Below are 14,515 nucleotides of genomic sequence, written 5' to 3'. Positions count from 1 at the left end.
CATGGCGCCGGAGATAAGCGGTATGCGCAGGCGCTAACTCCGCCATGTAACTGAAGATTAGAAATTTGCATACAGCCAGAGAGAGGGATGAACAGACGGTGGGGGGGCGGGAATTCACTTGCATAACCCGCCCGGACATTAGCAGCAGAGGTGCACACGGCAATCAAAAAGATGATGAATTTTCAATCTTTATAAACTTGGATTTCACAGCCTACACACCCGAGCTGCCCACGAATGGTATGTAAACAATGTGCCTGATAGTGCCAGTACTGCACTGGCTGCACCTTATACACGAAAATTCTGATGTTTAGTTCCCTTTAAAGGCATTGTCTAAGCCTGGAACAACAGTTAGCACTAACTCTGTGTGACTGTAGACTGCTGAATTGTGACTGTTTATGGTGCACATGTGTGCCGCCTGCACGTCAGCAGTCGGGCTGCTTGGATCCGGATCCACAGTATGGCTCGAGGGATTCTACCGGACCCAGGGGTCGCGCGGACACTTCATATAAAAGGGGACGTATTTGTACGGGATTTGCCATAAACAGTCTGTGACACCACCCACGGTGTGTGGTGAAGTGTGGCACCACAGCTGCTGTTGTGGGGCTCCCGGGGGCGATGGGGTGGCATCTGGGTGTTAACCCCTCCGTGCGTAGGGATGGATGCTGGTGACCGGCCGCCATGGCCGGATGTATTCTGGTCCTATACCCGGGCTGATGGTCTGTGTCACTTTCCTCTGCACTCTGTGTTTAGGGTGTGGTGGACTTCCCGGTGTGAAACACGGGAGTCCGCTTCCGGTACTTTGGTTGGGAGCCATGCCCACTGATGCTGGCCCTTGGGATCTTCCGGGCCCTGGCGGATGCCCTATCACCCGCGGTGGGCTGTTTTGGGACTTTGAATGGGGCAGGACCTAAAATCCTGCCTTCAATTGGTTAATTAGCTAGGTCGTTGGTTACGGTCCTGGCTTCAGGGTCCAAGTACCCCCTCTTTGCACAGTTTTTGTGTCAGTTTTCCGGTGTCGGTACCAGCAGGCTCCAACCCTTCCCTGGTCCACCTCGGATCTCCGGCAGCCGTCTTCCCGTCTCCTGTCAGACACAGACCACCATCTGCCACCTAGCCAATACGCCGGGGTTCCAACCGCCGACGCCTTTCCTTTCAGACTCAGTACTTCACTTCCTCCTCTCAACTGCTCCACTCCAGTAGACTGACTCCTCTCCACTTGAACTTCAACTTTCAACTACTGCTTTTCCCGCCCCGGGATCTCCAGACCCCTAGGAGGGCGTTCTCCATCTGCCTGGTCCTGCCCACTGGTGTGCCTTTCCTACCCTGGAGGGGTGACTAGAGTTTTGTTGGCTATGTGTAACCCTGTGTGGGATGGTGTTATGCGGAGCCCTATTCTGTGTGACCACCTGGCAGTGCCAGGGCGTCACACATGCTCTTTTGATTTTGATTTCTCGGTAGCACATGACCACATGTATGTAATTTTCATACTTACAGTCACGTGCTAACTAGACTAGTCTGGATTCTCTAAAATCACTTCTATTCAGAGAAGTCAAAATGCATCTAGTAGGGCCGGAAGTATGCAAATCATATTATTGCGGTCATGCAGCTGCCTACTTGTACCAGGAATACTACACACTGTCAAGATTAGGCATTCTGCAGTCACATATATTGAGTACTGATCTTTGTCACAAGTCTTTAAAACCCCTTAAGCATTCTTATAATCCGCATTGCTATTGCAAAAGAAGCAGAATTCTCTAACAAGATATGTGACAAAGTTGCTTATTTTCATGTGTACTATTGATATTTAAAATAAAAAATAAAATGACCATCACTCTTTAAGACCTTGTTAACATATGACGTACAGTTACTTCATGTCATGCCCCTGACTTTGATGTGGGCTTGAAGCTGTGCCGCAACTTTCCTGGCAGATGATAGCTCTGTTATTCAGCCATCATCTGCCTCTAATAGTTGCCGGTGGAGCTGAGCACTGCTCCGTTGCTGTTAATGTGATAAATGCTGTTGTCAGTCTTTAGCAGCGGCATTTGACACATGCCAGCAGGGAATGTGTAACTCTACATGACCATCAACGCACCCATGACGTAATAACAGGTCATCCATGAGTTGCAGTTATAGGCTATGTGCGCACAGTGCGTTTTTCGCTGCGTTTTTGCGCGTTTTTCGGGTGCGTTTTTGGCCTCAAAACTGCAGGACTTTGCTTCCCCAGCAAAGTCTATGAGTTTTCATTTTTGCTGTCCACACACATCTGGTTTTTTTACCTGCGTTTTTGAGTTAAAAAAAAAAATGGACATGTCAGTTCTTTCCTGCGTTTTTCTGCGTTTTCCCCCCATGCAATGCATTGGGAAAACGCAGCAAAACGCAGAGATCAAAAACGCAGCAAAATGCAGCCAAAAACGCACTAAATCGCGGCAAAAACGCATGCGTTTTTTGATGTGTTTTTTCGACGCAGGTGCGTTTTTGTTCGTTTTTAGCGGCCAAAAACGCACAAAAACGCAGCGTCAAAAAGACGCAGTGTGCAAACCTAGCCATAGCCAGGTGTCTTCTGAAGACCACCCTGCTGGTCATTATGACCCTTCTGTGAAAGCCAGTATTTAGCTGGTGTTCATAGGACATCGTGATTTTCACTATACATTACATAGCACTGCTGATGTGGCCATGATTGTAGCAGTGTAAGTGTTAGCACCCTTGAAATTGTTCCAGAAAACGAAGTATTGTATTTTTCTGTCTATAAGATGCACTGGACCATAACATGCAACTAGGTTTTAGAGGAGGACAATTGGAAAAAAATTTGAAGCAAAACATGTGGTCATGGCTTGCTGTGTTCGAGGTGATCTACTCCTGACACTATTAAGGGGGGAATCTGCTGCTGACACTGTTATCGGGGTAATGTCCCCCATTTTCATACTAATATTCACAATCCTGGGCCCAACCCTGTTATATTTACCAGGATGGGGGATATATGTCTACATCCTGGTATGTATGTTCTCCATCCTGGGCCCCTTCCTAATATATATGTTCCCCTTTCTAGTATATATGTCCCATAAACATTATGGTTTTCACAAAATGAGAACACATGCTAAAGATTTTTGGGGGCAAATTTCAGAATTTGTTTCAACACTTAAATAAGAAAAAAACTATATATATTTGACATCTGCGCACTCATACTGACCATGAAAATCACACTGCGAGGTTGGTTTTACTGTATACTGAACATACTAAATTAAAAAAATAATAATAATTGTGGAATTCCACTTTTTTTGTCATTTTAACCCACTTGGAATTTTTTTCACTCTTTTCAATGCATCACATGATAAAACGAATGGTGTCTTTTAAAAGTAAAACTCATCCCGCATAAAAAAAGCTCACATATGACTAGGTGGACAAAAAACTAAAAAGGTATGGGTCTTGGAAGAAGGGGAGGAAAAAAACAATGATGAAAAACAGAAATTGGCCTCAGCCTTAAGAGGTTATAAGTGGCAAGTGCCTCCGAATAACAACTATTCGGAACTATTCGGAGCGGCAACCTATTCGTCGGATATTCGCGAAGCTGAATATTTGAGGTGTTCAATCATCCCTATTTATTACTCCTAGCAAGTATAATACAGCTATAATACCATTCATTGAACTAAAACGTGGCGTAGAATGTCTTGTTTGTGGTATCTGGTAATTTATTGTGAGGAGTAAAGCCTTACTGTTCCCAGTGGAGAATATGGCTCTGATCTGTGTAATTCCATAATTTGTCTGATATGAGATTCACATTTCACTTTACATCAGAGAGAAAAGGTTTCCGCGAATATGAATAAAATTCACTCCATAGAGTTAAACACGGTCTATCTGATAAAAATCCTTTTGATATCAGGGGTAAAGGATCTTGTTAGCGAACACGAAGAACATTTGTGATAGACAGGCCTGACCGTTTTCTTCTCTTTTTCCTTGAAGGTTAAAATGTGACAAACTGGTCTTTTGTAAGACAGGAGGGCAATTCATTTTTTTTCAATTGTTTCCTATCTTGGCACAGGAGGTGGAAAAGGGTCAAGCATAAAAGAAGCCAAATGTACATCTTACTTTTTATCATGCCAAAGCATGGTGCACATGACATCTGAAGACTTATTTAATAGGAAATTGAATTTTTTCCTTTGACTTTCAGTACACATCAAAAAAGTACACTGCTGCAGTGAAGTTTTGCTTTTTTTAGAGACCTAGAAATCGGAAAGAACTACATGGATATATATACAGTACAGACCAAACGTTTGGACACACCTTCTCATCAAAGAGTTTTCTTTATTTTCATGACTCTGAAAATTGTAGATTCACATTGAAGGCATCAAAACTATGAATTAACACATGTGGAATGAAATACTTAACAAAAAAGTGTGAAACAACTGAAAATATGTCTTATATTCTAGGTTCTTCAAAGTAGCCACCTTTTGCTTGGATTACTGCTTTGCACACTCTTGGCATTCTCTTGATGAGCTTGATGGCTTGGAGTGAGCTGGACCGCAGAGTGAAGGCAAAAGGGCCAACAAGTGCTAAGCATCTCTGGGAACTCCTTCAAGACTGTTGGAAGACCATTTCCGATGACTACCTCTTGAAGCTCATCAAGAGAATGCCAAGAGTGTGCAAAGCAGTAATCAAACAAAAGGTGGCTACTTTGAAGAACCTAGAATATAAGACATATTTTCAGTTGTTTCACACTTTTTTAAGTTTTTCATTCCACATGTGTTAATTCATAGTTTTGATGCCTTCAATGTGAATCTACAACTTTCAGAGTCATGACAATAAAGAAAACTCTTTGAATGAGAAGGTGTGTCCAAACATTTGTTCTGTACTTATATATATATATATATATATATATATATATATGTATATATGTATATATATCTAATATATAAAGCTGAATGTGTGTGTGTGTGTGTGTGTATGTGTGTGTGTATGTCCGGGATTGGCATCTGCACCGTCGCAGCTGCAGCCACAAAATTTTGCACACTCACACGTCTGGACCCCGAGAGCGTCATAGGCTATGTTTTGAGGGGAAATTTTAACCCTGCGCTTTAGTTATTCACCAAAAAACCTGCCTCCATTAAAGCGAATGGAGCTGGGAGCCACTGTGCAGCCAGAACTTCAGAAGAATGCGCAGCCACGCCCTTATATGAAATGTTGGTGTGTCACAATGCAGCCAGGGAAAGAGACAGGCACAGACAGGGAAAGAGGCAGACACAGACAGGGTAAGAAACAGACATAGACATGGTAAGAGACAGACACAAAGAGACAGACACAGACAAAGAGACAGACTGACAGGGAAAGAGACACATAGACAAAGAGACAGACAGAGGGAAACAGACAGACAGGGAAAGAAAGGGAAAGAGACAGACAGGGAAAGAGAGGGAAAGAGACAGACAGAGGGAAACAGACAGACAGGGAAAGAAAGGGAAAGAGACAGACAGTGTAAGAGACAGACAAAGACAGGTAAAGAGACAGACAAAGAGACAGACACAGGAAAAGAGATAGAGGGAAAGAGACAGACAGGGAAAGAGAGGGAAAGAGACAGACAGGGAAAGTGACAGAGATAGATAGACAGACAGGGAAAGAGATAGACAGACAGGGAAAGAGATAGACAGACAGGGAAAGAGATTGAGACAGACGGAGAAAGAGACAGACAAAGATATAGAGAGAGAGACAGAGAGATATATACAGAGGGGGAGACAGACAGAGAATGGGAGAGAAACAGAGAGACAGTTACTATCCCAGGCGTTAATACATTCTATTTATACATTCTATCCCGGGAATGTTAATACATTCTATTTTGTTAACAACAGTTATTAACCCGGGCGAAGCCGGGTAGTACAGCTAGTATATATATATATATATATATATATATATATATATATAATATATATATATACACACACACACAGAATATCCCAAAAGTGAGTACACCCCCATCACATTTTTGAAAATAAGTATGGGGAAGTAAGGTTATATAGTTGTCAGCTGAACAAATGTCCCATCAAGCTCTTCCTTTCCATAAATAAGAGATGATGTATGTTTTAAATGATTTGTTTTTTCTATTTTCCAGGGAGAAGCTGGTGCTATCGGTCAACCGGGAATTCTAGGCCAACAGGGTGAAAAGGTAAGTGACTATGCTTACACTGAGAGCATTCTTAAGCTCTTCTACCAAAGATGACATTTTGGCTAAAAACAGAGTGGGCAATTAATTTTCCTGAAGGGGCCACATGAGAGACTGTGACTGGTGTTGAGGGCCGAACCAAAAGGCTGAAAATAATTTTTCTCAATTTTAAAATTAACATATTATGATTATAGGTGTATATTAATATTATATAATTTAATATTTAGCAGAAGTAAGTGTGCTGACACCACCTACACCGTAGGAACCCACACATAGTCCCCTATAAAATGGGCATACAAAATCCCATAAATGCATAATTAAATGTACAAAAACAGATAGAACCTATAAGTGGGACATATACACTATATACGGTCTGGCAACAACTCCTATACCGTATGAGCCCACACATAGCCCCCCTAAAAAATGCAAGAGCCCCTCATATAGCCCCCTATATACAGTATGAGCCACCACATAGCTTCCCTATATACTGTATGAGCACCCACACAGCCCTCTAGATACAGTATGAAACCCCTCATAACACCCTATATACAATATGAACCCCCCATATCCCCATATAGCCTCTCTATGTACAGTATGAGACCCCACGTTGCCTCCCTATATACAGTATGAGCCCCACTTCCCGAAAGGTGACTCGATATGCAGATTACAGTAGATATGTCTCCATTGTAAAAAGACAAAGAAATCAACTACATCTTTGAATCTTAACTCTTTGATTTTTCGGCCATTTACAGGGAACTGCAGGAGTTAAGGGAGAACAAGGCACATCTGGACCTCGGGTGAGTAAAGTTACTGTTCTATATTTTGGCATTTCTTAATTTATGTGCTTGAATCCTAACTTTAAATATGAAGTTATTGCAATCAATAGCATTGAATAATTGTATAAGCTATGGTGTTTAGCCATAATGGGCAGCATGGTAGCTCAGTGGTTAACATTGTTGCCTTGCAATGATGAGGTCCACAGTTTAAATCCCTCCAAGGACAACATCTGCAAGGAGTTAGTATGTTCTCCCTGAGTTTGCGTGGGTTTCCTCCAGGTACTCTGGTTTCGGCCCACACTCCAAAGATATACTCATTGTACTAAATTTCCCTCAACAGCATCTTTTGAATATCCTTTTCGTCTTCCTGTAGGTAAGGCACTACCAGATGATTCTCACAGTGTTTGTCTCATAGAGGACACAGGAATACTTGGCCGAGCTGGATGGCCCTCCTGTGTATGATAGTCAATAGTGATAGCTGTTGGCCAAGTGATAGTTGAGAGAACCAGGATGAGAACATACAAGCTCTCTGCAGATCGTGTCCTTGGTGGGATTTGAACCCCAGCGCTGCAAAGCAACAATGCTAACCACTGAGCCTTTCATGCAGTCTCATATTCTGCATAGATCACTCTTCAGTAGCCATTTCATTATAATGACAGACAGAATTATATTCATAGATGCCAAGGGATTCATCAAAAAATGGACGTTAATTATGCAGGAATGGATCTTCTCCATCCCTGTATCATGACCTCTGCACAGATCATAGAGCATGCCTAGAACACTATCCAACAAATACAGTGTCTTTGCTGTAAAGCATATCTCTTAATGCCGATAAACCAGATAGCTCAGTCCTGAATACTTATACTGCAATAAAATAAGAAAAACCTAAAATGAGAAAATGAAAACACATTAGAAAAAAACATTTATCACTATTAAAATATTTAAAAATGTTAATGCAGATTCAATATAGAGTTCATTCAGCGGTATGTTGTAAGCTATAGTGAATTCCTATAGGGTACAACAAATTAAATACACATTAATGGTCCATTATTATTTTTACAGGGTCCTAAGGGAGAAGCTGGGAAATCCAGTCTTGTGGAATATAATAGCAACCTCAGTGAAGCAATACAGGTGGGTTATCAGACGTATCGCATTGCTTGCTTTGTCAGGGGTTGCTTTTTTTAGATGTTAAGATATCTTACATAACGGTCACTTACATAGGTGAATTTTTCAGAACAGTAATAACCACTATTGTATGTAATGCAAGATCTCTCATACTAGTGTGTAAGAATTGGAGGTGACGTGTTTAGTTCTAGTAATCATCCTAGCGGAAGGATCAGATTCAGCGGTATAATGTGATGATTATGGTATCACAGGATCAGTGTACCTGCTTTAGCCCTGCACCATGAAATGACATAAAAATGTGAAATATATAGCTGACACATAGGAAAAAGAGAGGTTAAATAGGCTTTATCATATTGTGCAATCAATCCATGTTGAAGAATTTCAGGCTGCTCGAAATGCAGTAAGAAAATCTCGGGCTATTTCTTTTGCTGGTGAGGGGAATTCTATATACTACACTTTTCCTGGCCTTTAATATCTTGCTGTTTCCCATCTTTCTCCCACAAACGTTTCCAAACCGAGCCACACACAGGCGGCTTAATACAATTTAATTTAACAGCTATTGATCAGCCGTCTGCTCCAAATGCATTGGCCATTACAGGCTGACAACATCGCCTACACAGTCTGTCCATTTTGTTCCCTGTTATAAACCAATAGATCTATCTTGATTCTTAAAAATGCAGATAATTTAATATAGTAATTATTATTTATTTACTTTATATATCTGGCAGCAAACACATCAGTAGAGGACAAAGACGTCAATGTCATAAGCCCAAGTCATCACTAATAGGCATCAATAATAAAGGACATTATAAGTTACATCTGTACTCAGCTTCAGACTGGGAAATTTCCAAAATTGTTGAATAGATTCAGCTTTGAGCGACTGTGAATATGAGTAAAAATTGTTCCTGACATATCAAAATGTGAAATAAATTGTGACAGAGGTCTCAGAGGGTGACGGAGTTCTGGAAGATTAAAATATATGACTTTCTCTAGACTTAGTGCTTCTCTTGTTCATGGATTGTGTCTAATATTACAGCTCAGTCCTGTTCAACTTAATTCATTGAAATAATTTATTTAGGGTTAATTGACAGTTCTGTATAGCAGTGGAAATATTCTTGTCCGTATCACTGTCCCAAGACCTGGCTCAACTGCAGGTCTCATGACCCAAAGGCAAATAGAAGGTTGTTATTTCAGGTCAGAAGACCCATATGTGGTGCCCTGGAGGCTTCAGGCGCCACAGGGTACTGCACCTCCATTAGGGTGTGGTACTTATCCTGGGTCCAAGGAAGGTCGGTACCGTTTCCACCAACATACACACAGTTACAGTGGGTTGCCCTCCCAAATGGGGACCGGGCCAGGGTCAGGGTCACAGTAGGGGGTCACTACATTGGTTAGGTTTACAGGACGCCACCGCACCAGGGGCTCCCCGATCCACTGGAACCGGGACTCAGGGTCAGGGAGCCGTAACCACCAGGGAGGAGTCAGGAGCACAGAGTGGGAAGAGCAGGTTGACCTAGTGAGAGTAGTGAACCAGCGGGTGGCAGCAGCTGGGGGCAACAGCTTGGAACATACAACACAACTACAACAAGAAGAGAACAGCTGCAGATACAGTGCAGAGCGGACGTGCCGCTAGGCAGCTCTTTGGGCCAAGGATTTTCCAACACGGTTGCTGGGGAGAAGCAGGCGGCTGCTTCCACAGGACCGGCGCTGTCGGGGTACAGAACTCTAGGGCAGGCATACTTCACGTTGTCTACCAACTCTGCAAGGGTCTCGGGAACGGCTAGAAAAGTCACCGGACCTGTCCCACTGAGTCTGGAGCCAAATAGCATATAGGATCCGGGACTGAGGTCTTCGACCGGCCCCACATCGGAACCGCGGTATCAGCATACAGAATGGGACACTTTACTGACACCGGGATCCCCAAGTGCTTCACGCCACGGGGATCCTATACTTAGCGTATAAAAGATGGAAGGGCCTATAGGCTGACACACACCGGACCTGACCTTCCACAGATTCGGGATTGGCTGGAGACCATCGTGGCAGAGATCAGTACTCTGGGGCAGCGCCTGAACTACCTGTGAGTAAAAGACCTGGAACCACAGCCCCTGTCTCTGCCTCTCCTTTACCGGCGCCATCGCCCAGCGCTGTGGCGCCAATGGGGACTACCACCACCCCCCTCCGTCCTCTATCATCCTCCCCGGGGTAATCTTTGGGGAGCGACACCATCCCAGCTGTGACCTTCACCATCAGCCCCTGGAGAGCAGCACCCGCAGCACCCGCACCGGAGGCCGATCCCTGGCCACGGACCACAGGTGGCGTCACGATCTAAAAAAAGACTTTCCTAATAGTCACTACCACCCCCACCCTCCACCTCCTTCCTTCTCTCCTGTAAGTCTCGGGTCACAAAAACCGTGCCAGGCCAGCCCGTGATGACGCACAGGATCTGCACCCCCGGCCAGGCGGCGTGTTAGGTGAAAACCCCCTCAATCCCATGGTGTTACACATACATTTACTAGGATTTGCATCCTAAATACCAGCAAGAACATACATCTAAGATACAGCAAATAGAGCTTTGTAAATTACCTCTTATTTAGTACTTCTGATTCTGAAAAACAAAAGCAAAACTAACTAATCCTTGACACTATCATATTTTTTTTTTGTTTCCAGGGTCCTCCTGGACCTCCAGGTCCACCAGGATTAACAGGTCAAAAGGTACAATAATTTGAAGAGAAAACAATCCCATACAATTAATATTAACTTGAAATTTACAATTTATGTTTTGATGTTGTCATTGTATTTTCCTCAAGCCACAATAAATACAGTGCCTACAAGTAGTATTCAACCCCCTGAAAATTTAGCAGGTTTGATAAGATGCAAATAAGTTAGAGCCTGCAAACTTCAAACAAGAGCAGGATTTATTAACAGATGCATAAATCTTACAAACCAACAAGTTATGTTGCTCAGTTAAATTTTAATAAATTTTCAACATAAAAGTATGGGTCAATTATTATTCAACCCCTAGGTTTAATATTTTGTGGAATAACCCATGTTTGCAATTACAGCTAATAATCATCTTTTATAAGACCTGATCAGGCCGGCACAAGTCTCTGGAGTGATCTTGGCCCACTCCTCCATGCAGATCTTCTCCAAGTTATCTAGGTTCTTTGGGTGTCTCATGTGGACTTTAATCTTGAGCTCCTTCCACAAGTTTTCAATTGGGTTAAGGTCAGGAGACTGACTAGGCCACTGCAACACTTTGATTTTTTTCCCTCTTGAACCAGGCCTTGGTTTTCTTGGCTGTGTGCTTTGGGTCGTTGTCTTGTTGGAAGATGAAATGACGACCCATCTTAAGATCCTTGATGGAGGAGCGGAGGTTCTTGGCCAAAATCTCCAGGTAGGCCGTGCTATCCATCTTCCCATGGATGCGGACCAGATGGCCAGGCCCCTTGGCTGAGAAACAGCCCCACAGCATGATGCTGCCACCACCATGCTTGACTGTAGGGATGGTATTCTTGGGGTCGTATGCAGTGCCATCCAGTCTCCAAACGTCACGTGTGTGGTTGGCACCAAAGATCTCGATCTTGGTCTCATCAGACCAGAGAACCTTGAACCAGTCTGTCTCAGAGTCCTCCAAGTGATCATGAGCAAACTGTAGACGAGCCTTGACATGACGCTTTGAAAGTAAAGGTACCTTACGGGCTCGTCTGGAACGGAGACCATTGCGGTGGAGTACGTTACTTATGGTATTGACTGAAACCAATGTCCCCACTGCCATGAGATCTTCCCGGAGCTCCTTCCTTGTTGTCCTTGGGTTAGCCTTGACTCTTCGGACAAGCCTGTCCTCGGCACGGGTGGAAACTTTCAAAGGCTGTCCAGGCCGTGGAAGGCTAACAGTAGTTCCATAAGCCTTCCACTTCCGGATGATGCTCCCAACTGTGGAGACAGGTAGGCCCAACTCTTTGGAAAGGGTTTTGTACCCCTTGCCAGCCTTGTGACCCTCCACGATCTTGTCTCTGATGGCCTTGGAATGCTCCTTTGTCTTTCCCATGTTGACCAAGTATGAGTGCTGTTCACAAGTTTGGGGAGGGTCTTAATTAGTCAGAAAAGGCTGGAAATAGAGATAATTAATCCAAACATGTGAAGATCATTGTTCTTTGTGCCTGAAATACTTCTTAATACTTTAGGGGAACCAAACAGAATTCTTGTGGTTTGAGGGGTTGAATAATAAATGACCCTCTCAATAAACTTTTCACAATTTAAAAAAAAAAAATAAAAAAAGAAATAACATTCTTTTTTGCTGCAGTGCATTTCACACTTCCAGGCTGATCTACAGTCCAAATGTCACAATGCCAAGTTAATTCCCAATGTGTAAACCTGCTAAATCTGCAGGGGGTTGAATACTACTTGTAGGCACTGTACCTTCTTGATGGTTTAGCATTGATTATCCTGAGTATAAAGTCATGGCCAAAGATGTTGGTACCCTTGAAATTGTTCCAGAGAATAATGTATTTCTCCCAGAAAATTATTGCAATTGCACATTTTGTTATACACATGTTTATTTGCTTTGTGTATTGGAACAAAAAAAAAACAAAACAATTTCACATAATTTCACACAAAAGTATGCATAGTCCGGATGGTGGATAAGCAGCCCCAGTCAAGTTCCAAAGAAATTCAAGCTATCCTGAAGGCTCAGGGTGCAACAGTGTCAGCGCAAACTATCCGTCAACATTTGAATAAAATTAAACAGTATAACAGGAGACCCAGGAGAACCCCACTGCTGACACAGAGACATAGAAAAGCTAGACTGAAGTTTGCCAAAAATGTACGAGTAAGCCAAAATCTTTCTGGGAAAGCATTTGTGGACAGATGAGACAAAGAGAGATTTTTGGTAAAGCACATCATTCTAATGTTTATGAAAAATGGAATGTGGTCTACAAAGAAAAGAACACAGTACCTACAGTCAAATATGGTGGACGTTCAAAGATGTTTTGGGTTGTTTTGCTGTCTCTGGCACTATTTGCCTTGACTGTGTGCAAGGCATCATGAAATCTGAAGATTATCAAAGAATATCGGGTTGCAATGTAGTGACACGTGTCAAAAAGCTGGGTTTGTGTCCTAAGTCATGGATCTTCCAGCAGGACAATGACCCAAAACATACAAATAGCACCCAGAAATGGATGGAATCAAAGCACTGGAGAGTACTGAAGTGAAGATGGGCTGCAGTGTGTACATCGCCCAGGCCAAAAACTAATACTCTACCAGGATACAGCTAAACCCCCACTAAGTGGAGGCATCACAGGTGCAGGAGGAGCAAATTACACACACACACTTCCATGGAATGGAGGGGGTGATTGCTAGATGATAAAACTGCATACTGTTTTTGGCCTGGGTGATGTACACACTGAAGCCCATCTTTGCTGTAAGTAAAACTTAATTTTAGGAGGATATTTACTCCTCATTTTGTTGCTATTTTTATATAGAGTACTGAAGTGACAGCAATGAGTCCGTATCTAAATTCCACTGAACACCTGTGGAGAGACCAGGAACAGTTTGCAAAAGAAGAGCAGTCCAAAATTCCAGTTGAGAGGTGTAAGAAGCTTGCTGATGGCTATGGGAAGCGATTGATTGCAGTTACGGTTTCCAAAGGTTGTGCAACCAAATATTAAGTTGAGAGTGCCAACAATTTGGTCCGGCCCATTTTTGAAGTTCTGTGTAAAGTTATTTTCAATTTATCTCAATTTTTTTGTGCTGTTCCAATACACAGAAAGTAAATAAATATGTTTATAACAAAACGTGTAATTGCAATGATTTTCTGGCATGTTTTTTTTACTGCTAACTAAATAGAGAATTTGTTAGCAGTTTGTTTGTTGAACACAGTGGGGCGTATTTATCAAGACTTTCTAATTCTGAGACAGTGCAAACATTGACTGGATATTCTTAAAATGTAGCAAGTTTATCACAATGATTCAAGCTAATTTGACAAATCTGGCGTATTTAAGACTGTCTAGCTAAGTGTAAACCACGTATTCATTGGCTTTTTTGTGCTACAACTTTACACCAAAATGTTGCCACAAGTTTTGGTTGCACGTTAGACCATGTTCATTTTCAGGAAGACCACTCTACATTTCAGCAAAACCACGCTAACAAATGCATACAAGCCACTGAAAGAGCCTAAAACAAATAATAAATATGCTGCAATGCATGAAATTCAGCTTTTTGGTGAATATTGCACTCGAATTTTGGCACGTTTAACGCTAGAGGTATTTTACATTGTCTTCATTTTGTTGCTTAGGCCTCCTGGCTAAATAATACTTTGTGTTTAAAAATGTTTTATTTTACATTTTTTCAAAATTTGTGTCCCCAAATTATGCACGGTTTACTACCATCTTTTTTATAAGTTGGCTCCTACTTTTCTATCTTAGTTTTTCTTTTAAAAAATACCCCCAAAATGTATTAAATTATCTTTTAT

The 14,515-nt window shown here is 42.4% G+C and overlaps 1 protein-coding gene across 1 annotated transcript in view; it reads left to right on the top strand.

Annotated features, from left to right (window-relative positions):
- The window catches only part of LOC142310953 (uncharacterized), a 246,321-nt gene that overhangs the window by 164,827 nt on the left and 66,979 nt on the right, over positions 1-14,515 (top strand). The window contains exons 21-24 of the mRNA XM_075348828.1: positions 6,095-6,148; positions 6,898-6,942; positions 7,984-8,052; positions 10,714-10,758. Of these exons, the coding sequence (XP_075204943.1) occupies positions 6,095-6,148; positions 6,898-6,942; positions 7,984-8,052; positions 10,714-10,758 (213 nt within the window). The remainder of the gene's footprint in view (positions 1-6,094; positions 6,149-6,897; positions 6,943-7,983; positions 8,053-10,713; positions 10,759-14,515) is intronic.

The sequence above is a fragment of the Anomaloglossus baeobatrachus genome, chromosome 5 (assembly GCF_048569485.1).
Source record: "Anomaloglossus baeobatrachus isolate aAnoBae1 chromosome 5, aAnoBae1.hap1, whole genome shotgun sequence".
NCBI lineage: Eukaryota > Metazoa > Chordata > Amphibia > Anura > Aromobatidae > Anomaloglossus > Anomaloglossus baeobatrachus.
This window is presented reverse-complemented; position numbering and strand designations above follow the sequence as displayed.